The sequence below is a fragment of the Symphalangus syndactylus genome, chromosome 10, assembly GCF_028878055.3.
Source record: "Symphalangus syndactylus isolate Jambi chromosome 10, NHGRI_mSymSyn1-v2.1_pri, whole genome shotgun sequence".
In the NCBI taxonomy this organism is placed as follows: Eukaryota; Metazoa; Chordata; class Mammalia; order Primates; family Hylobatidae; genus Symphalangus; species Symphalangus syndactylus.
Window position 1 is genome coordinate 82,630,153 of NC_072432.2, and position 23,639 is coordinate 82,653,791.

At 39.5% G+C, this 23,639-nt stretch overlaps 1 protein-coding gene across 16 annotated transcripts in view; it reads left to right on the forward strand.

The window, feature by feature from the left end:
* The first annotated feature begins 478 nt into the window (after positions 1 to 478).
* The window catches only part of AASDH (aminoadipate-semialdehyde dehydrogenase), a 55,709-nt gene continuing 32,548 nt past the window's right edge, over positions 479 to 23,639 (forward strand). For 7 of the 16 annotated variants that reach the window (XR_010113869.1, XR_010113870.1, XM_063610405.1 and 4 more), the window contains exons 1-6: positions 479 to 4,085; positions 4,638 to 4,809; positions 6,778 to 7,049; positions 8,534 to 8,654; positions 12,971 to 13,290; positions 19,491 to 19,683. Coding sequence is in view for 12 of the 16 variants with exons in the window: in XM_063610405.1 (XP_063466475.1) it covers positions 6,820 to 7,049; positions 8,534 to 8,654; positions 12,971 to 13,290; positions 19,491 to 19,683 (864 nt within the window). In the remaining 4 variants the exon portion in view is untranslated. Of the gene's footprint in view, positions 4,086 to 4,172; positions 4,420 to 4,637; positions 4,810 to 6,777; positions 7,050 to 8,533; positions 8,655 to 10,009; positions 10,178 to 12,970; positions 13,291 to 19,490; positions 19,684 to 23,639 lie in introns of those variants that run through there. The other 9 variants (XR_008660430.2, XM_055294606.2, XM_063610410.1 and 6 more) reach the window with 4 other exon arrangements.

Below are 23,639 nucleotides of genomic sequence, written 5' to 3' on the forward strand. Positions count from 1 at the left end.
TCACTTCGTCACCAGGCTGGAGTGCAGTGGCACAGTCTCGGCTCACTGCAACCTCCACCTCCTGGGTTCAAGTGATTCTCCTGCCTCAGCCTCCCGAGTAGCTGGGACTACAGGCATGTGCCACCATGCCCAATTAATTTTTATATTTTTCAAAGAGACGGTTTCACTGTATTGGCCAGGATGGTCTTGATCTCTTGACCTCGTGATCCACCCGCCTCAGCCTCCCAAAGTGCTGGGATTACAGGCATGAGCCACCACCACTCCCAGCCTTCCATTGTACTTTCATAGTTACCTGTTCTTTCCTCGTGCCCTGTGAAGAAGTGCCTTCCACCATGATTTTAAGTTTCCTGAGGGCTCCCCAGCCACATGGAACTGAGTCAATTAAACCTCTTCTTTATAAATTACCCAGTCTCAGATATTTACTTAAAGCAATGTAAGAACAAACTAATACACCTGTCAAAACACCAAGCCTGAAAAACCCAACCACTAATTTGCTCTCTGCTTTCTCCTGAGCAGCTGAACACTGTTAGAGTAAATCACACAATGCCTCATTATCCCAACTGTGATATGTGCTACAACAGCACATAACAGGAGGACCTAACCTGGTTTTCAAGTAGGGTCAAGGATTTTCCAAATTATTTTTGAACTTTTTAAGGAAACAATGACATTGACAACTGAGAGATAAGCCCTAAAATAAGTTGAGTGTGCCAGTCAAGGTACAAAATATCAGCAGGGTACAGGGTGGGCATTTGATATTTCCCTGCAACTGAAACAGTGTAACTGGATGGAGCAGAGTAAAAAAAAAAGATAGTTTGGGAAACAAGCGCATAAGACATGAATCCCTGCTATAAGGGTGCTATTTAGTATAGGAGGTCAGATTTGGAAATAATACAGCAACACTAACAACTGATGCTGTAAGAAATATATGTCACTGTCTGGGAAGGGTCTGGTATTGAAACCTATTTTAAAGTTAATAAGATAGCCTGTTAACTGTTTTATGGCAGTAAACTTGGATTCCTGGGTGACAAAGAACTTTGTAATTTATGGCAAAAGCAGAAGCCAGAACTTCATGTTTATGCATATTCCATGTTCCCCAAGTCCCACCAGGATGGTGAAGATGGGCCTCCATGGATGTCTGCACATGCAGTCAGTGGGTTACGTTATAGGAGAGGAACACTGAGTTTGGGGGATTCACTACTTTTGTAGTTAAGTGGAAGCAAGCCTACTCTTTGGGAAGAATACTTCAGCTATGAAACTGATCATCCCAAACAACCCTGAAAAATGATCTAGGTAAAGAGCAGTTAGGACCTTACGTTCTTGGCAAACCCAGAATTTGCAGGTCCCATGACAAATGACCCCTCCCAAGAGTATGGTGGGTTCGTGGGATGGAGTTTGGAGGAGTCTGGATAAATTATTCTTTAGGGCTTGAAGAAAGGCATCACTGAGGAAGTGATGTTTAAGCTGTATTTTCATCAAGCAGGCATGGAGAAAGAAGGGTATTTCAGCCTAAGCCCAGCCAAAACGGGTGTGGAAACATGATAAGGACTTTGTATGCTCAGAACTCTTACTAGCCTCTCATGACTAGAGTTTACTGTATCAGGTGTGGGAAATGTGGAAGATGGGTGGGGGAGCAGTGGCCTGCTGTGAGAGATCAGGTTAGAAAGAAAATGAACTCTCTTGTTTACCTTGCTGAAGAGTCTGAATGTTATGCAGGCAACGAGGGATCATTGAAGCTTATTCTCATAGCAGAAGAATGCTATGACTGATCTGGTATATGTTTTAGAATGATCACCCTGGATTCTCAGGTAAAAATGCTGTCTTAAACATAGTGTTCTACATTTGCTCCCTAAGACTCCCTGAAAATGACAGTAACAGGATTTTTAAAGTCATACACCCTTAAGGGTTAAAGAAAAGGAATAATGGAAATGAAATTCTAGAATCAATAGCAAAGGGCTCAGTTGACTTGAAAAAGCTGAATTCCAAACCCCCAGTGAGCAAAACCAACAAGCAATTCTATTTGTATCACAGAACCCCCTAAAAAGCTCAGAAACTGGCTTCAGGAAGTAGAAGTGAAGAGGGTACCTAAAAGGACTGGAAGTTCATTTAGGAGAGTGTTATATCCTTTATGCCACCCCCCGTCCCCGCCTTATTCTGAAGGCTTTTTTTTTAATTGTTCAGGAGTAAAACGGGGTCTCTGTAATGGAGGACATGAGGCACCTAAAACAAAGAGAATTAAGTGAAAATTGTACTAAATTCTGAGACATAACCCAGCCTCCATACCCCTCCTCTCCCACTTGATTTTCAACAAACGTCCCATGGGCTCAACAGCTTCCAATCAACTTTTAAATATACCCCCACTTACATATGAGCAGATAAGGACCACCAGACATCCCAGGAAAGCCTCTAATATGAAAGATAGAGCACGAAATCAACAGAAGAAAGAAAAAGGAAACTTGAGGGAAATAGATAATGCAAGGGAAGAAAAGCTTTAAAAAAGATATTAATATCAGAGAGTTGGATGATGATACTGGAATAATAAAACAGATCATTTTGGCAGCAATTTAGAGTCACTCAGAGGCAAACAAAACAAAACGTTTTAGGAAAAAGCTGACCAAGAAGACCTGAACTATAAAGTAGCAGTAATGGCGATGAACATGACACAAAAAACGCAGGTTCTAGGGCCCTCACTAGAAAACTAGGGGATGAACGTCTGGGGATGGAGTCCAGGAATTTGGAATCTAAAACATCACCACTAATGGCGATGAACATGACACAAAAAACGCAGGTTCTAGGGCCCTCACTAGAAAACTAGGGGATGAACGTCTGGGGATGGAGTCCAGGAATTTGGAATCTAAAACATCACCACTGGCAATTCTGATGTAGCCAGCTGGGTGCTGGCCTCAAGACTGAGAACTAGAGGACATAGGGTCTAATCGGATGTAAGAGGGTAAGAAAGTGGTAAGGTTGTTAACTGGCTGGCTGGGTGGATGACGGTGTCATCCCAACATAGAAACATAGACAAGATACACTTTTGCCCACTTCCAATCTAAATACATAAATGAGGCTGTGTTAGTTTGAGTAGTCCATGGTACATCTTGGAAAAGTATAGTTGGCATGTGGGGATATTTTTTGCTTAGATTAGTACCACAGTTTTCTTGTCACCAACAAGTACGGCTGCGAGAGCGTCCTATGCTTTTTTCTCACGTACTGTTTTGATGCAGAGCTGTCTTCGCAGTCCCTCCCCCGGCTAAAACCCCCCAAACAAAAAAATCCCATTACTCTGCCACCAAACAGTAGCTTTAAAACACCACTATTATTGCCCTTGACGCTTACTGTAATAATTGACATGTCTCCAACTGTAACAATTCCCTTGGAAACAGAAACTTCTATTCAGGCATATAGTTTACAAAACTCCACCTCGGACCTGCTTTAATTTCTTTACAGGTCCTAGTAAATGCTCCTGTCAAATTCCTTAGTTACGTTTCAATCTGCTTCCCAATTAAAATGTCAGCATCATGACGACAGGAACGTCGTTTGCAGGCGTCACTGCTGCAGCCATATCTCCAGCACGTTTCCAGAAAATGTCATTGGTTGAAAGCAATAACTCTCCTATTTCACAATGATTTCATCTCTCTTCACATCAACCCTAGGTGATGTTTTTATTCTCACCTTATGAACGAGAATACTGCGGCTCAAAATTCAACAGTCTTGCCCAGAGTTTCTTGGCAAGTACGAAAGTGTTATGGCTCCAAACTGGTCAGCTGCAGAGTCCTTGCAAACCCTGTCCGAGACCATGCGCGACCCCAAGGAGCGCCTGAGCAGATAACCAAAAGTGAAAAAGCCCTCAAAACTCTTCACTCAAGTTAGCGCCTCGGCTTCAGGAGAGGCAGCGACAGCTCCACGCAGCCTGCCCGGGGTCGCTCGCACTGACGTCACGTAGCGACGCGGAAGATTTACGTATGGGGCCTCGCTCTGGGATAGCTTTACGGCTTCGGGGAGCTGCTGCTTCGCTGTGACAAGTATCCGCGACGAGCTATCCGGGAAAGGTCCGAGTGCGATCAAACCTAATCCGCGAGACTTGCTAAGTGAGTTGCGGAAGGGCGCGGTGTCCGTCGGGGGTCTGTGTAAGGGAGGCGAAGTGCCTCTAGGCCTGAGCCTGCTTCCACACACATTTGCTCAGCTTCAGGACCACTGCGGGACCTCGGATTTGATACACCGGGGTCTGGGTGCTGGTGTGGTGCAGACTAACCCTGACCTGTGTGTACACTCCTGCGTCACTAGCCTCCGACCCTCTGTCCCTCCATTCAAATGGAAATAAGTGTGCTCCGCGCTCAGCTACCCCCTAGAGGGGTTTCGAAGAGCAATGAAGAAATGTTTAGGAAGCTGTAAATTGCATTGTTACTCGTTGCATACCGTAAAGTAAGAAGCAGGGGAATTGGGAAAATAAAGTTTCTAGATTATTTATCCATTTTTAAAACAGCCAGTGACCTAGAGAGAGGCCCCATAGCAATAGAATTTGTTGACACTCTTAAGATCTTTGTTGACTAAATAGCAGCTTCTACAGTTGTAGCAAGTAAATTTGTTCCATTTGCATATAAAATCTGCTTACCAGAGTTTGCTTTTTTTTCCTTTTTAAGGTCTCAAACATTTGGGCATTAATAAGTGTAGTATTCTCTACTGCAGAGAATGTTATTTGTGATTCAATGAATGAAAATGAAAACCTGAGACAACAAGAATGGATTTTACCTTAAATCTCTGTAGCAACCATTGGGAAAATGGAAAGAAACATCTTAATTATCGTATAGATGTGTAGGTACCCTTCCGCACTACGTGTATGTTGCGAAATGAACTCATTCCTCATAATTTGAGTGCATGCTGCAGACAGCCTCCCTTATATTTACATAATGATCATTGTATGTCTGGGGAAAGCTTAAAATTGTATCTTGTGCATTAAAAAGAGCTAATATAGAAATGCTTACTAAAAATAAATAATGTAAGTACTAAAGTTGCCTTATATGTTTAAACTGTATATTTAGAAATCACAGCATTTTCAAACTTACGGGTCTTGGCAGTTATTGGTTCATTTTACTCTCTTTAGGCTTTCTTTTTCCTAATTGATGTTAGTTAGTTGATATAAATGAAAATTTTGAGTCAGGAAATCAATTCAAATAGGTGTGAACAAATTAAAAGAAAAGAAAGCTTGGCCGGGCGCGGTGGCTCCGCCTGTAATCCTAACATTTTGGGAGGCCAAGGTAGGTGGATCACTTGAGGTCAGGAGTTCAAAACCAACCTGGCCAACATGGAGAAACCCTGTCTCTACTTAAAAAAAATTAACAAAAACAAAAATTAGTCGGACATGGTAGCGCGCACTTGTAATCCCAGCTACTGGGGAGCTTGAGGTGGGAGAATCGCTTGAACCTGGGAGGCAGAGGTTGCGGTGAGCCAAGATCGCGCCACTGCATTCCAGCCTGGGGAACAAAGCGAGACTGTCTCAAAAAAACAAACAAAAACTTTACTGAAGTAGGCTACTTGGTAAGTCTTGTTTGCTTTAAAATATGGAAAATAGAGTTCAGAGAGGGAAAAATATAACCTTTACCTTTAAGGAAACACTGTGAATTTTTTTTACCATTGATCCCGAGTGTTTCTTTCTTGAAATACTGTTTCAAATCTTTTAATATAATCTGCATTAAGAGACCCAGAGAACATTGCATTGATATACTGCTTTATTGAGTTGTAATATTATATTTTCAGTCTAAGTGAACTTATTGGCAATTTAAAAATAAACTATACAGTATGAAGAGTTTACTTCTTGACAATTATACAAGTATGACTTCTGTAAAATATTAATAGTATAGTAATAAGCACTGTTTTTATATATAGTTGTCTAGAACTGAATGAATAGGAATAGGGTTTTTTGCTTTCTTCTGTCAAAGATTGATTTTACTTTCATCTGAGTTTAGCTCCTACTGGAATTTAAAAGCAAAGTTTATTTACATTAGTCATTTTTATTTTATTTTTATTTCATTTACTTATTTATTTATTTTGAGATGGGGTCTTGCCCTGTCACCCAGGCTGGAGTTCAGTGGCGCCATCTTGGCTCACTGCAACCTCTGCCTCCTGTGTTCAAGTGATTTGCCTGCTTCACCCTCCAGAGTAGCTGGGATTACAGTGCATGCCACCTTGCCCGGCTAATTTTTGTATTTTTAGTAGAGAAAGGGTTTCACCATGTTGGCCAGGCTGATCTTGAACTCCTGACCTCAAGTGATCCACCCACCTTGGCCTCCCAAAGTGCTGAGATTACAGGCATGAGCCACCGCACCTGGCCACATTTGTTATTTTAAAGTCATCATACAAGATTTTGACTACTCATCTTAACAAATCTGTAACAGTTACTGAAGGAAAGTAAAAAAAAATTAAGTGTGGGGTCCTTTAAATTTGATTTTATTGATTAATTTTTTATATATTTCATATTTACATTGTGGTCCGTTGAGAGAGAAGTCTCTATTTTTACCTGCTTCATTTTCATCTGTGTATACCACTGCCCTCCCAAATTTTTTTGATTCTCTGACCCAGCATAGGTTGATGTATCAAGTTTATTTTCAACCTCATTGTCCTCAGTAAAGTTACCATAGACATTTCATAAGTTCAGAGATTCTTCATTAATATATCTTTGATATAATTATTTTTGTGAGATATTATTATAGAGAAGTTTCTCCCTGTCCCTCCACCGAGCTCTCTAAAACTCCCTCTCCCACTAACACTTCTGTATATACACAGGGTTCTGTGCTACAAATTGATGTTTAGATAAACTTCAGTGAAATGACTCTTCAGGAATTGGTGCATAAGGCTGCCTCTTGTTATATGGACAGAGTAGCTGTGTGTTTTGATGAATGCAACAACCAGCTTCCAGTTTACTACACCTACAAGACTGTGGTTAATGCTGCTTCTGAATTATCAAATTTTCTGCTGTTACACTGTGACTTTCAAGGAATTCGGGAAATTGGTCTCTACTGCCAACCTGGGATAGACTTACCCTCTTGGATTTTAGGGTAATATTTTTTAGAACTGTAAATTTGATGTTACTCCAAGCTAATGTAAATTTTTAGTAGAGTATATTGCAAGTTACTGTTCTGTTTACCATTGGACTTTTCTGTATTGTCTGGTCAATTGTAGAGAGGCTAAAGAAGTTTGCATTTCCCCTAGTATTATTTTTATATTATTTAAATTAATTATTCTGAGCTTATTTAGGAAAGACTAGAAGCTTTCACTAATAGAACATTTAAGTATCTCCAAAATATAAGGGCTTCATTAATCTGTTAAAGGAAAACAATTATAACAATTTATAACACTTTGTTGTTAGATAAAAGAAAACAGGATTTCACAGATAACATGACTATGTTTTTTGTCTGCAACTGAAATTTTAGGCACTAAGGTATTCAATAAATCAGTAAATTAGAGTTTTGGATAATAGTTGATATAGATTGAAATATGAACCCATTGGAAGACACTATTCCAACAAATATTTGCAAAATGTTCAATCATTTAAATTGTTCTAGAATATTATCCTTATATAGTGATTTCTATTCTAGAACTCTGCAGTAAATATAAACTGCCAGAGAAAGAGAGTAGTTTATTCATTCTATAATATGTGTCTTAGTAAATTAATTATAAAAGTATAAAGCAAAAGATGTTCAAAAATTTACTTTTGGCCAGGCACAGTGGCTCTCACCTGTAAATCCCAGCACTTTGAGAGGCTGAGGCTGGAGTATTATTTAAGACCAGGAGTTCGAGACCACCCAGGTGACTTCACAAGACCCCATCTCTATAAAACAAACAAAAACAACAACAACAAAAATTTACTTTCACTCAATTATTGACAAAATTTACCGAGAATTTATTATGTGCAAAGATCTAGTGTCCTCAAAGTATACCTGAAACTACTTAAAATGCTTAATGTTAAAAAATCTTGTATTTCTCTATATTAAGTGATAAGAATTTAACATAGTAAATACTCAGGATTTTCATTAAGAAAAGATAAAATGACAGTGTTTATTTATTTATTTATTTTTGAGATGAAGTTTCACTCTTATTGCTCAGGCTGGAGTGCAATGGCGTGATCTCGGCTCACCGCAACCTCTGCCTCCCGGGTTCAAGCAATTCTCCTGCTTCAGCCTCCCAAGTAGCTGGGATTACAAGCGCCCACCATCACGCCCAGCTAATTTTGTATTTTTAGTAGAGACAGGGTTTCTCCATGTTGGTCAGGCTGATCTCGAACTCCCGACCTCAGGTGATTCGCCTGCCTCAACCTCCCAAAGTGCTGGGATTACAGGCATGAGCCACCATGCCTGGCTAAAATGACAGCGTTTATTACCAACTATGTGTCAATGAAAACATTGGAAATTTCTGATCAGCAATAAAGTGCTCCAGAAACCATTTTTATGCTGCTACAAAAAATAAAGTGCATAAATAGAAATGCTTAAACAAATACTAAATCAACAGACATTCTATGCTGACTGTGTACTTTTTTCTTTAGAATTCTCCAAGTCCCAGCTGCTTATGTACCTATCGAGCCAGATTCACCACCGTCATTATCAACTTATTTTATGAAAAAATGTAATCTGAAGTATATCCTTGTTGAAAAAAAACAAATTAATGTAAGTCTGGGTGTTTCAATTGTTTTTTGCCTGTATTACATTTATCTTTCAATTGAAACATTCTTTCCTTCTCCCATCTGGATTCCTAAGTCTGCTAAATGTGGCAAGGTTTCTCAGTCTTTGCACTATGACATTTTTAGGGTTGAGTAATTGTTGTGGGGAGTGTTCCGTATATTATAGGATATTTAGCAATATCTTTGACCTCCACTCGCTAGACCTCAGTAGCACCTCCCAATCATAACAACCAAAAATCTCCAGACATTGCCAATTGTCCCCTGGAGGGACTCTCTACCCCTCACACTCCATTGTGAACCACTGTTCTTGGTGTGAACAGATCTGTTAGCCTTCTAATAATATATTATGCATTGTTTTGAATTTCTCTTTCCAAAGTACTTCCTATACTGCAAAATTTTATAATACTTGAAACTTTCATATTTATGGCAATTACATTGGTCAGCAACACTGAAGAATTATGACTAAGCTTGCATTTCGAAAAAGGGACTGGTACTTAGAAGAGATCTTTCCAGAAAACTAAATTTATTGTTTTTTTATTTTTAAATGATTGCCAACCAAAGATATAACCAAGAAACTCTGTTTCTGGGGCAAGAATTGGTGTTATATCTTCAGCAAGATGCAGCCTATGCTTCATTGTTTATTTATTATTTATAAAATATTGTTTTACTAAAGGGGAAGAACATTATAAAAATATATTCAATTTAGCCTGTTTTTGCCCATTTTCTATATGAGCCAGTTTGTATTGGGGTAACTTAAATGCATTCTCTGCTTTCACCCCCCCAACTGTGTGTGTGTGTGTGTGTGTGTGTGTAGGAAGTGTCAAGAACTTGAGATATATGGGAAACTTTCTAGAGACTCAAAGGGTTTTTTTGTTTTTTTTTTTTTTTGAGCCAGAGTCTCACTCTGTTACCCAGGCTGAAGTGCAACGGGCAGTGGTGCGATCTCAGCTCACTGCAACCTCCGCCTCCCAGGTTCAAGCGGTTCTTGTGCCTCAGCTGCCCAAGTAGCTGGAATTACAGGTGCATGCCACCACCGGCTAATTTTTGTATATATGTTTTTAAGTAGAGACAAGGTTTCGCGATGTTGGCCAGGCTGGTCTTGAACTCCTGACCTCAAGTGATCTGCCTGCCCCGACCTCCCAAAGTGCTGGGATTACAGGCATGAGCCACCACACCTGGTCTGGTTAATAAATATTTTAAAAATAAATATTTATTAGTGTGTAGCCAAAGTTTCCTGTACTCCTCAAATTGATTATTCCATTGTTCATAAGTAAGCAAAGCTGAAATGGGGATGTGATGTTTATTTTTCTCAGCAATCTTAGTGAAAATTTTATAAAAGGTAGCTGAGTATCAGTATTAATTGTCAATATCAAGGTATTCTTTATGACCAGTAGGAGTTGGACATAGCAAAACCCAAAAAGGAGTTGGGCACAGCAAAACCTTTCTTCCTATCCCATGATTTTGATGATGGTGTAAGTGTTCTTCCTTCATTTAACACAGGAACAATCAGTAAGTATTTTTTTTTTTTTTTTTTTTTTTTGAGACAGAGTCTCGCTCTGTTGCCCAGGCTGGAGTGCAGTGGCGCGATCTCGGCTCACTGCAAGCTCCGCCTCCCGGGTTCACGCCATTCTCCTGCCTCAGCCTCTCCGAGTAGCTGGGACTACAGGTGCCCGCCACCACGCCCGGCTAATTTTTTGTATTTTTAGTAGAGACGGGGTTTCACCATGGTCTCGATCTCCTGACCTCGTGATCCGCCCGCCTCGGCCTCCCAAAGTGCTGGGATTACAAGCGTGAGCCACCGCGCCCGGCCAAGTATTTTTAAGCATCTACTGTATGTATGCCCAGCATCCACTAAAGCAGTAGTTCTCAACTGGGGACAATTGGCAATGTCTAGACATATTTTTTATTGTAATGATGGAAGTGGGGTGCTACTGGCATCTGGTGTGTAGAGGCCAGCGATACTGCTAAAAATCCTACAGTGTATAAGACAGCACTCCACAAAGAATTATCTGGTCCAAAATATCAGTAGTGTTGAAGTTGAGAAACCTTGCACTAGGGACAGGATGATTGGGAGGGCATTAGCATATAAGCCTTCCAGCTTTTTATAATGTAATTGGAGAGAAAAGTTAACACTTCTGAACCTAGTACATCTACATAGTGTGATAATTGTCATAAATGAAGTAAACATAACCTAGTAGATATAGTAGAATTTTAATGGGGAGGGATGATTTTGAGCTAGATCTGAAGAGTATGTAGGCCTTTAATTTTTTAAATATTACAGGCCACACCACATCCCCTACCCAATACATACACACATCAAACACACAAAGAAAACACTGTAGGCTTCTGGGTTGTGACCTTTTTCTCATTATTTATGTTGATTTATTTAATGTGAAAACTTAGGTTATTTTTCATTAAGCTGTTGCTGTCAACCTAAAAAGATACATTCAAAGAAACCTTACTTTCAACATGTACAAATTCAGTTTAGCATCTCTTCATCCAAACTCACTTCTGGATTAATTCATCTCCATCCACCAAATCACCTGGGCCAGAAACCCAACAATTTTCTTAGAGTCACTGTGTATCCAGAAAGTCACCATGTCTAATTTATTCTTTGCTCATAGACCCTTTCTAACCACTCCTCTTGTAACAGAATAGTAGTTCAGGACCATATAGTGTATCTGAATTACTGCAAAAGACTCATTAAATGGTTCTTACTTAGCAGAATCTCATTTATTGTTCTGTCCTTGATAGAGTCTAATCTATGCTATTGCCACCTTCAATGGGATCCTGTCACTTACAGGTTAAGATCTAAACTCCTTATGCTGAGTGTACACGGTTATTAAGGATTTGCATCTCATCTCCTATCAACAACACACCTCACCTTTTCCCTCTCCCCCACCCCGTTCTTTACCTTAATTGGAATGCTTAATGTTCACATACCAGCTTTCCCAGGTCAGATCCTCAATGTTGGCTGTTTGCCTGAAGTGCCCATTTTTATTATTTAGAGAATAGCTACTTATAACACATATTACCCATGAAGCAATCTCTGACCTTCTAGGTAGAGTTTGGCATTCTCTGTTCCCGTTAACATTTCAAGCCTGCTTTATTATCATATACATTGCGTTATAATTGCTTTTATATGTCTGGTGTTTTTGAAAGTAAGTTTGAAAGTAAGGACAGCACTTTGCTCTTGGAGATTTATTTATCTTTTTACCGCTGGGTATATAGCAAGTACTCCCCCCCACTCCCCAAAAAAGTCATGTTGAATGAGTAAATGAATACAGTTGGCCCTCTGTATCCAGAGGTTTCCCATCCGAGGATTCATCCAACTGCAGACTGAAAATATTTGGGGCCCACGCCTATAATCCCAGCACTTTAGGAGACTGAGGCAGGAGATCATTTGAGGCCAGGAGTTTGAGAACAGGTTGGGTAACATAGTGAGACTTCGCCTCTGCTAAAAATAAAAAGCTAGCTGGGTGTGGTGGTGCACACCTGTTGTTCCAGCTACTCAAGAGGCTGAGGTGGGAAGATCGCTTGAGCCCAGCTGTTCAAGGTTGCAGTCAGTTAAGATTACACTGCTGCGGCTGGGCATGGTGGCGCACACCTGTAATCCCAGCACTTTGGGAGGCCAAAGCAGGCGGATCATGAGGTCAAGAGATCAAGACCATCCTGGCTAACACGGTGAAACCCCGTCTCTACTAAAAAAAATACAAAAAAATTAGCCGGGTGTGGTGGTGGGTGCCTGTAGTCCCAGCTACTTGGGAGGCTGAGGCAGGAGAATGGTGTGAACCTGGGAGGCGGAATTTGCAGTGAGCTGAGATTGTGCCACTGCACTCCAGCCTGGACGACAGAGTGAGACTCCATCTCAAAAAAAAAAATAAAAAAATAAAGATTATACCACTGCACTCCAGCCTGGGCAACAGAGTGAGACCCTGTCTCAAGAAAAAAAAAAGAAAATATTCAGAAAAAAAAAAAAAACCCAATGCAACAGTAAAAACTAATACAGGTTTTAAAATATAGCAACTATTTACATAGCATTAATTAGCATAGTTTTGTATTAGTTATAAGTAATCTAGAGATGATTTAAAGTATATGGGAGGGTGTGCATGGGTTATATGCAAATACAGCACCATTTTATATAAGGGACTTGAGCATCTTCAGATTTTGGTATCTGAGATGATCCTAGAACCAATTCCCCCATGGATACTGAGGGATGACTGTATTTCATATTACTTCTATATAAAGAAGAATATCTTTTAACATACTAATATTGTAAACTTTTTCCCCCATTTCACATAGAAATTTAAGTCTTTTCATGAAACGTTATTGAACCATGATACATTTACAGTGGAACATAATGACCTAGTGCTCTTCAGACTTCACTGGAAAAATACTGAGGTGAACTTGATGCTAAATGATGGAAAAGAGAAATACGAAAAAGAAAAAATAAAAATCAGCATAAGTTCTGAGCATGTCAATGAAGAAAAAGCAGAAGAACACATGGATCTGAGGCTAAAGCATTGCTTAGCCTATGTTCTACATACATCAGGGACTACAGGGATACCGAAGATTGTCAGAGTGCCTCATAAGTGTATAGTACCAAATATCCAGCATTTTCGGTAAGTTCTATTCTTTGACTGTTTCTTAGAACCTATATTTTAGGCCAGGTGTGGTGGCTCATGCCTGTAATCCCAGCACTTTGGGAGGCTGAGGCGAGCGGATCACTTGAGGTCAGGAGTTCAAGATCAGCCTGGCCAACATGGTGAAAACTGTCTCTACTAAAAAAATACAAAAATTAGCCAGGCGTGTTGGTGGGTGCCTGTAATACCAGGTACTGGAGAGGCTGAGGCAGGAGAATCGCTTGAACCCAGGAGGTGGAGGTTGCAGTGAGCTGAGACTATGCCACTGCACTCCAGCCTGAGTGACAGAGTGAGACTGTCTCAAAAACGAAACAAAAAACCTTGTATTTTAAAGGGAAAAAATAATTTTAAAATGTTTGGTGTTAGAACTCTTGTTCCTAAATTAATAGTCCTAAGGAGTAAATTGAGTCTTTTTTGTTTCAGCTGTATCTGAACTTTAGTTCTCTGCAGACTAGGCCCTTCACCTGTTTCATCCAAGCCTAGGGCCAGACACGGAACAAACAAATAGTATGATTAGAAGCTTTGCATCTTAATTATTAATAAAAAGGGAGAAAGGGTTTTCCTAGCAGAGGTACTAGCAGCGTTATATGAGAATGAAGGAGTTTGTCCTACTAGAATGTCAGAGCAGGGCTGAGGAAACAGTGAAAGATCAGGAGCCTGGTACGCCCTGTTGAAGGCGGAACTTAATCCAGTAGATGATGGGGAACCATTAAAAGATTCTCATTTTATTAAGTTCACTCTTGTAGTAGTATTGTGGAGTTTGACTTGCTGATGTGGTCAAGAGATTAGAAATCTCCAAAGTTGACATTCTTAATTTGCCAAGAAAGGAGGAAGTGAACCTTAGGGGTGTAGTCCTAGAAAATCAAAGGAGGAAACAGAAATAGAAACCTCGTGAAACATGTACGTAAATTTTGTGTCATTTTAAGTTTTGTGTAGTTTTAAATGCTTAAGTAATATTCAAAAGTAAAATGGAATGAATGAAAAGGGAAGAAAAAAGAATCAAGTGAATTTTAACAATATATTTTATTTAATTTAGTATAGTCCAAAACATTACTTCAATATGTAATCAATATAACAATTACTAGTAAGGTATTTTGCATTTTTTATGCTAATCATCTTCAAAATCTGGCATATATTTTATACTTACACATCTCAACGTGGACTAGCCGCATTCTTAGTGCTCAGTGGACCTATGGTATTGGATGGCACATGCAGGCCTGGAAAGAAGAAATGGTTAAATACTGGTAGAGAAAGATGTCTGTTGTAATTGAAAATATAGTCTTTAGTGACTTCTTAATCCCCAAGGTTGGAGATAGATTACATTAGGCTGGAGATAAGAGAATAGGAGATAACGAAATAGAGGTAACAAAAGTCAAATGTTATTTTCTAGAAACTGGTTTTAATGGAAAAGAAGGAATTCTGGGATGGAAACAGGTGTTTTGTCTTTAAGATGGGAGAGGTTGGCTGGGTACAGTGGCTCATGCCTGTAATCCCACACTTTGGGAGGCTAAGGCAGGAGGATCACTTGAGCCCAGGAGTTCAAAACCAGCCTGGGTAACGTAGTGGGACTCTGTCTTTAAGAAACATTAAAAATAATTAGCTGGGCCTGGTGGTCTGTGCCTATAATCCTAGCAACTCGGGAGGTTGAGGCGGCAGGATTGATTGAGCCCAGGAGGTCAAGACTACAGTGATCCGTTATTGCACCACTGCACTCCAGCCTGGGTGACAGAGCGAGACTCAATCTTAAAAAAAAAAAAAAAAAGATGAGCGGTTTAGAGGCTGAGGGTAGGGAATTGGTAGAAAGGGTTGGTTTGAATAATGAAGTAGTAGTAGGAGTATTAACAAAGGAGTAAGATACATTTAGATGGAAGGGAATGGCATTATTTAAAATACTGAGTGGAATACCTCTTTTTTTGATACCCTCAAAAAGATTAGGATAGTAAAGTACATACATTTCTTGGTGTTAGAGGAAGCCAGTAGGTTTTAACTTTTGTATGAAGCAGAAGGCCAAGTCATACCTGAGTGTGGGAGGTGAGGTGGGGATGGGGATGTAGGGAACTTGAAGAAAATGAAGCAGATAAGGAATCTGGGGGAGGTGGAGAGACAGCCGACTAAGAGGCACTGGCCCAGCAGTGGTAAGAATGGTCTGTGGAATGGGAGCAAACATTTGCTTAATGAGGGTTGAAGGGTTGATTTATGACTAAATTATACAAATTTCTTGATACCTATTTTGTGCTTCAACTTCATTCAGTTGATTTGCCTGTTAGAAATCCTTTTTTGGTTTGCTTTAGGTTCTTTTTTTTTTTTTGCTTTTAGGTTCTTAAGTGAGGTGGTAAATAATTAGATTCTAAAGAGATGAAATGTTAAAGTAGTCAATTTAAAAATTAAAACAGTAATGTTAAATTTTCTATTTTAGACTTAGATCATTAAGCTAGGGAGTACTAAATTTCAGACACATATTAGAACAATCTTATCTCTGTTGCTGGCTCCCCAAATATTACCAGAATAACCTATTAATAAGATAGTGCTAGCTGGGCATGGTAGCACAAGTCTGTAGTTTTAGCTACTCCAGTGGCCGAAGCAGGAAGATTGCTGAGCCTAGGAGTTGAGGCTGCAGTGAGCTGTGATTGAACTTGGGCAGCTGCAAGACCCTGCACTCCTGCTTGGGTGACAGAGCGAGACTCTGTCTTAAAAAGACAAAGCTGAGTTTCCTTGCATATGTTGGTAAAAGGCAGCACTACCTCCAGAGAGAATGATAGCTCCAGAAAGGGAAGGACTAGGTTTCCTTTATTGAAATTTTGAAATCTAATTTAGATAGATCTTTCAAATCAGGGGATTAATTTTAAGGCTTGGATAAGGATAACTATTTTTTAAACATTTAAAAATTAGTTGATTTGTTTGACTTTGCATAAGGTACTTAACCTCCATGAACTTCAGTTTTCTCCATTTTAAAATGAGAGTGGAGAGCTTTTCCTCTACCATCTGTGACACAGTATCTAGGGGACTGAGAATTAAACTGACAAAAGACAGATTAAGAAAAAAAGTTTCTTCCTATGCGTATAGCAGTTTACAAAAGAAATGGAATTGCATTTTATTAAGTTCATTTAAATGTATTTGTAAATTTATTTGTTCATAAAATTTATTTGTTCATAGGAAGAACAAATAAATTGTTTTGGAAAGACAAATGGGTTTTCAGGAAAATAAACAGGAGATAAGAAAGTTTGTGATAATACTTGGGTATGCAGGTGCAGTGGTCTTTCTGTCTTCTTCATGGCCATAACAGTCTTCAGAGAGGGGATTTATGGTAGGTTTACCTGTGGTCTTCCTGGGAGTAAAAACCACTCTGAAGAAGAAGTTTATGGCAGCCTCATTTCCCTAAAGTTTCTGCTTTTAGTCAGAGAAGGGAAGCTCCAAGAAGGTTTCTGCATTTGTTGAATCTCAAATGTCCTTTTTTTTTTTGAGACAGAGTCTCACTCTGTCACCCAGGCTGGAACACAGTGGTGCAGTCTCTGCTCACTGCAACTTCTGCCTCCCAGGTTCAAGTTATTCTTCTGCCTCAGCCTCCCACTACAGGTGCACGCCACCATGCCTGGCCAATTTTTGTAGTTTTAGTAGAGACGTGGTTTCACCATCTTGGCCAGGCTGGTCTCGAACTCCTGACCTCAAGTATCTGCCCGTCTTGGCCTCCCAAAGTGCTGGGATTACAAGCGTGAGCCACCGCTCCCAGCCTCAAATGTCTTTACCTTAAAATAATCTTCATACCAACTTGGGTTCTGAGTTAGGTTCTCACATAATCATACCTGCCTCATATGGTGGTTGAGAAAATGAGGAACAATATATTAGATACCCAGCCTAAGCTTCACAAGTAATATGTTTAAATGTTTGTTGCATTCCACTTTTTTTCTTCCTTTAAAATCTGTCTCTTCTTTTTTTTTTTCAACTTTTCTTATATTGAATGCATCTTAAGCTGCTTTCTTGAAATGAACTACATGGAGCACTCACATCCTCTATTCATGCGTAACCTTGCACATTTTTGTTCATAGAATTGAAAAACTAAAAATATACTCACAATTTAAGCTTTGTTGGAAGCCTGTTAGAAAGTTTGCTCTCCCCAGAATACCTAAGTAGGAAGCTAGACAATATATGTGAAGAATACTTCCTCTAAAACTTGAAGTTTGAGGGTAGCCTTCGTTGGGCTCAGAAAATGATAAGCCAATGTATGGCACTTTGGCATGCTGAGTACTTTGAACTGAAGGACACTGGAAGGACTTCAGAAGTAAAAGTCTCTTTCTGACCTTTTCCTACCCTTCTTTCTCTTACTTCCCTTTCTCCCCAAGGCAGGCCATAGTAACTGAACCCCTCTCCCTCAAAGATAGTCATAAAACCTAGAGGCCAGGTGCGGTGGCTCACGCCTGTAATCCCAGCACTTTGGGAGGCTGAGGCGGGTGGATCATTTGAGGTCAGGAGTTCGAGACCGGCCTGATCAACATGGTTGAAACCCAGTCTCTACTAAAAATTCAAAAAAATTAGCCAGGTGTGATGGTGCATGCCTGTAGTCCCAGCTACTCGGGAAGCTGAGGCAGGAGAATTGCTTGAACTCGGGAGGCAGAGGTTGCAGTGAGCCGAGATCACGCCACTGCACTCCAGCTTGGGTGACAGAGCGAGACTTTTCTCAAAAAAAAAAAAAAAACTAGAAATATAGAAATATTACTCTAACCTTTATATGTAAGAGCTGGCGGTAAAGAAATTGCTTGTACCTTATCTGAAAGTAGAACATAAGACTCATTTCAGAAAGGGTCCTGCCCTATACATGGGAGGAAGAAATGCCACACAGAGAGGCCAGGAATTTAAAAGGACAGGCCTTGCTGGATTGTCCCACTCAGTTTATTACTCATTCCCTTTTTGTCGAATCACATTTCTACACAGCTGTCCACTCTATTGAATCTAAGCATTAAAATGGACACTTTTCCCTTGGGTCTTTGGGTCTTCATTCTGAAGCCTCCCATGTTTCATAAAACTTTGATTAAATAAATTTGTCATGCTTTTCTGTTGTTAAACTGTCTTTTGTTTATAAGAGTGTTGGCTGTGAGCCTTATGATGGGGAGGAAAGGTATCACAGCCTTTCGGCCCCTACACCGTTAACATACAATGAGTTTTTATTTTACCTGAGACACCATATTATACATAGTTATAATTTTTAAAATGTTTATACCATATCTGAAGCTTTTTTGAAATTAAGATGCTTTTAGATGTAGTGGTGTTTGTGTGTTCAAATTAAAATAGTGTCATAGGCTCAACAATGACTATCCATGCTCTATAAGATCCTAACCACATATATTCTTATTCTGCTTTTTGTTCAGATACTGAAAGAAAATGCCAAATAGAAAGGGGAGTCGGAAGCCTCTATTAAGCATCGTTGAATAAGTATGACAGAATAAGGATTGTGCCAGAGGAGCAGAACCAGGAGTTAGATCAGGGGTTGATTATAAGAAATTGGTTTACACAATTGTGGGGGCTGGCTAAGCAAGTCTGAAGTCCATAGGGATCAGTTAGGAAGGGGTGATCACAAGCAGGCTGGAATCCCGTGGCCATGAGACTGTCCCAGGTGAAATCAGATTGGGAAGAAGGGAGATTAATTGCAGACCCAGCTGCTGTTTGGGCCTCTTCATCAGAGAAGGCCTAAAATTCTTCTAAAGGCCTTCCAATTAAATCCAGCCAACCCTGGATAATCTCCCTTTTGATTAAGTACATCAGCTGATTAGGGACTACAGGGTTTGACTGAATAACTGCTTGAAGAAGGCATGTGTGCTGCTAAGCAGCAGCCTCCCTTCTGTTCTTCAGCTCTCAAGAGAATATCCCTTGTCTCCTTCCCTAACAGGAAACATACTAGAGAGGAAATTCCGGGGACAGTAGTTCAATCAAACCAAGTTGACACATCAAAAGTCATCACAGATGATAAAATATGTCTGGTAAAACATGAATATTGCTTTAAATGGCTGTTAATTCTTTTATAAAGAAGATTTCCTGAATTTTGATAGCACCATTTTGGCTAATTTAAGAGAGAAGAATAACATCTGGCCAACATTCAGAAACTTGATCATCATAAACACATGAACACTTTTTTAGGATATGTGCTTACTGAATGACATTTCTCATAACTGCATTCTGTTTTGCCTTAGGGTACTTTTTGACATCACACAAGAAGATGTTTTGTTTCTGGCTTCACCTCTGACCTTTGATCCTTCTGTTGTGGAAATATTTCTTGCTCTATCAAGTGGTGCCTCTCTGCTTATTGTACCAACTTCCGTCAAGTTGCTCCCTTCAAAATTAGCCGGCATTCTCTTTTCCCATCATAGAGTGACTGTTTTGCAGGTACATTTTAGTAGCAATGAACGTTTTGTTTATCATTTTTCAATATTTTAAGTGTTTTAGAGAATATTTTGTATTCCTGTAGTTCTTTTCAATGGATTAATATAATCTGGTTAGATTATCAAGGGCTGTCTCCTCAGGATGTGACTTTTTTTTGTTTATTTGAAAATGAAAAAAGATAAGTGAATTCTGCCTAGAAAATTCTTTTATTATGTATTTTGTGCATACTATAATAACTAGAGGACCTTGACTTTGACTCAGATTTGTTGGATTTGAGAAGGATAGGCTGCCTCTTCTGTCTTAAAATCTACGTATGTTGTGTTTCTCATGAAAAGCTAGTATAAGTAAATTAAATTATAATCGAGTTAGGAATATAGATTTTCTTATTTTTACATCAGTATACTTTACATTAACCTACAGAAACAAGTATTTTTGAAATTTGGCCTTTTAAAATGTTGTTTAAATGTGTATCTGACTGGTGATTAGGTCATGCAGGTACACAAGTATATGACTGGTACACAAGCCTTGAGTTACTACATTGTAAGTAGCTAATGGTACTAGAGAATTAGCAATATTATATGCATATCATAATATGTAGATATTATATTTTAAAAATCATAATGTAGATATAACATTTTAAAAATTATAACTATGTATATGGTATCTCAGGTAAAATAAAAACTCATTGTATGTTAAAGGTGTAGGGGCCGAAAGGCTGTGATATCTACATATGTTTAACTGCTGTGAGCCTTAGGTTTTATCTGTAAATGGAAATAATACCCATCTCAAATAGAATTAAATGAGACAGTGTAGCGTAGTTCCTGATTGTGTGTGAGTCCATTCAGGCTGCTGTAACAAAATACCATAAACTGGGTAGCTTATAAACAACAGACATTTATTTCTTATAGTTCTGGAGGTGGGAAGTCCAAGATTAAGTCATCAGGAGATTTGATCTCTCACTAGGGGCCCACTCGCTGCTTCATTAGACTGCGGTCTTCACTGGGTCCTCACTTGATGGAAAGGGTTTTATAAGGGCACTAATCTCATTCATGAGGTCTCTATCTGCGTGACCTAATCACTTCACAAAGGCCCTACATCCTAATACCATTGCCTTGAGAGTTAGAATTTCTTTTCTTTTCTTTTCTTTTTTCTTTTCTTTTCTTTCTTTCTTTCTCTCTTTCTGTGCCTCACTGTCTCTCTCTCTCTTTCTTTCTTTCGACAGAGTCTTGCTGTGTCGCCCAGGCTGCAGTGAAGTGGCGTGATCTTGGCTCACTCTGCCTCCTGGGTTCAGGCGATTCTTGTGCCTCAATCTCTTGAGAAGCTGGGATTACAGGCACCCACCACCACACCGGGCTAATTTTTATATTTTTGGTAGAGACAGGGTTTCACCATGTTGGCCAGGCTGATCTCACTCCTGGCCTCAAGGAATCCTTCTGCCTCAGCCTCCAAAGTTCTGGGATTATAGGCGTGAACCACTGCACCTGGCCTGAGAGTTAGGATTTCAACATACAAATTTGAGGGGGAGACACAAACATTCAGACCATAGTGTGTTATATTCGTGTACCTGTGTGCATATGTGCATCTTAACTATTAGTTTCCATTGTCTGTTTTTTTTTTTTAAATTGAGACAGAGTCTCACTCTTGTCACCCAGCCTGGAGTACAGTGGTATGACCTCAGCTCACTGCAATGTCTGTCTCCCGGGCTCAAGAGATTCTTGTGCCTTGGCCTCCCAAGTAGCTGGGATTACAGGCGTGTACCACCACGCCCAGCTAATTTTTGTATTTTTAATAGAGACAGCATTTTGCGATGATGGCCAGGCTGGTCTCGAACTCCTGGCCTCCTGGTCTTGAACTCCTCAATCTGCTCACCTTGGACTCCCAAAGTGCTGGGATTACAGGTGTGAACCACCACACCCACCTTTCACTTTCTATTTTGATAAACTAAAATTGTCAGGTTTTTATCCAGGGTAACGAGAATTGAGAGGATATTAACTTTCTACTACAAAAACAAAATTTGATACTTTGAACTTCTTTAAGGCAATGTGTTTTTCATCCTAATTCATGTATATGTATGAACTGAGTACAGCAGTGTGGCTTGTTGTGTGTGAGGGGATATAAATTCTCATCTGTTAGAGAGTCATTCCATGAATTCTGTGGATCTGGGTAAGGTTTTACTATAACTGTTTTATTTACCTGTAAAACTCAAAAGAGCATATTTCTCAGGGAATGTTTGCAAAGTTCCTTGATAGATTTGATTGATAGTTACTAAAAGGGAAGGAGACTTTCCTTCTATGTCAGGTCAATGAATTCTACCTCTTTAAATCTCATCCCCTTGTTTGATGTTTTAGCACAATCACAGATAAATTTCTTTTAGCAGTTGGTTTTAACCTTTTTGGGATCAAATTTTTTTGAGAAACTGATAGAAACTTACTCTTTTCCAAGAACATGACAAATTTTGCATGTAGTTTCATGGTGATTTTATTTATCTCACAATAGTTATTGGGAATGTCATCAGCAGATCACATTTGACTTGGTTTGCGTAAGGAGGAGACGTACAGAAGCTGGCAGGCTGTCCTTTCCTTTCTGTAAGGCACATGCCTTTTCTTATTCTGAATTTTAGCTGTGTTGTCAGGGTTCATCTTTTCTTTTTCTTTTTTTTGGGGGGGTTTTATATTTACATTTATTATTTTTTTATTTAAGTTTTAGGGTACATGTGCACAATGTGCAGGTTTGTTACATATGTATACATGTGCCATGTTGGTGTGCTGCACCCATTAACTCATCATTTAGCATTAGGTATCTCTCCTAATGCTGACCCTCCCTCCTCCCCCCACCGCACAACTGTCCACAGTATGTGATATTCCCCTTCCTGTGTCCATGTGTTCTCATTGTTCAATTCCCACCCATGAGTGAGAACATGCGGTGTTTGGTTTTTTGTCCTTGCGATAGTTTGCTGAGAATGATGGTTTCCAGCTTCATCCATGTCCCTACAAAGGACATGAACTCATCCTTTTTTATGGCTGCATAGTATTCCATGGTGTATATGTGCCACATTTTCTTAATCCAGTCTATCGTTGTTGGACATTTGGGTTGGTTCCAAGTCTTTGCTATTGTGAATAGTGCCACAATAAACATACGTGTGCATGTGTCTTTATAGCAGCATGATTTATAATCCTTTGGGTATATACCCAGTAATAGGATTACTGGGTCAAATGGAATTTCTAGTTCTAGATCCCTGAGGAATCACCACAGTGACTTCCACAATGGTTGAACTGGTTTACAGTCCCAACAGTGTAAAAGTGTTCCTATTTCTCCACATCCTCTCCAGCACCTGTTGTTCCCTGACTTTTTAATGATGGCCATTCTAACTGGTGTCAGATGGTATCTCATTGTGGATTTGATTTGCATTTCTCTGATGGCCAGTGATGAGGAGCATTTCTTCATGTGTTTTTTGGCTGCATAAATGTCTTCTTCTGAGAAGTGTCTGTTCATATCCTTTGCCCACTTTTTAATGGGGTTGTTTGTTCTTTTCTTGTAAATTTGTTTGAGTTCATTGTAGATTCTGGATATTAGCCCTTTGTCAGAAGAGTAGGCTGCAAAAATTTTCTCCCATTCTGTAGATTGCCTGTTCACTCTGATGGTAGTTTCTTTTGCTGTGCAGAAGCTCTTTAGTTTAATTAGATCCCATTTGTCAATTTTGGCTTTTGTTGCCATTGCTTTTGGTGTTTTAGACATGAAGTCCTTGTCCATGCCTATGTTCTGAATGGTATTGCCTAGGTTTTCTTCTAGGGTTTTTATGGTTTTAGGTCTAACATGTAAGTCTTTAATATATCTTGAATTAATTTTTGTATAAGGTGTAAGGAAGGGATCCAGTTTCAGCTTTCTACATATGGCTAGCCAGTTTTCCCAGCACCATTTATTAAATAGGGAATCCTTTCCCCATTGCTTGTTTTTGTCAG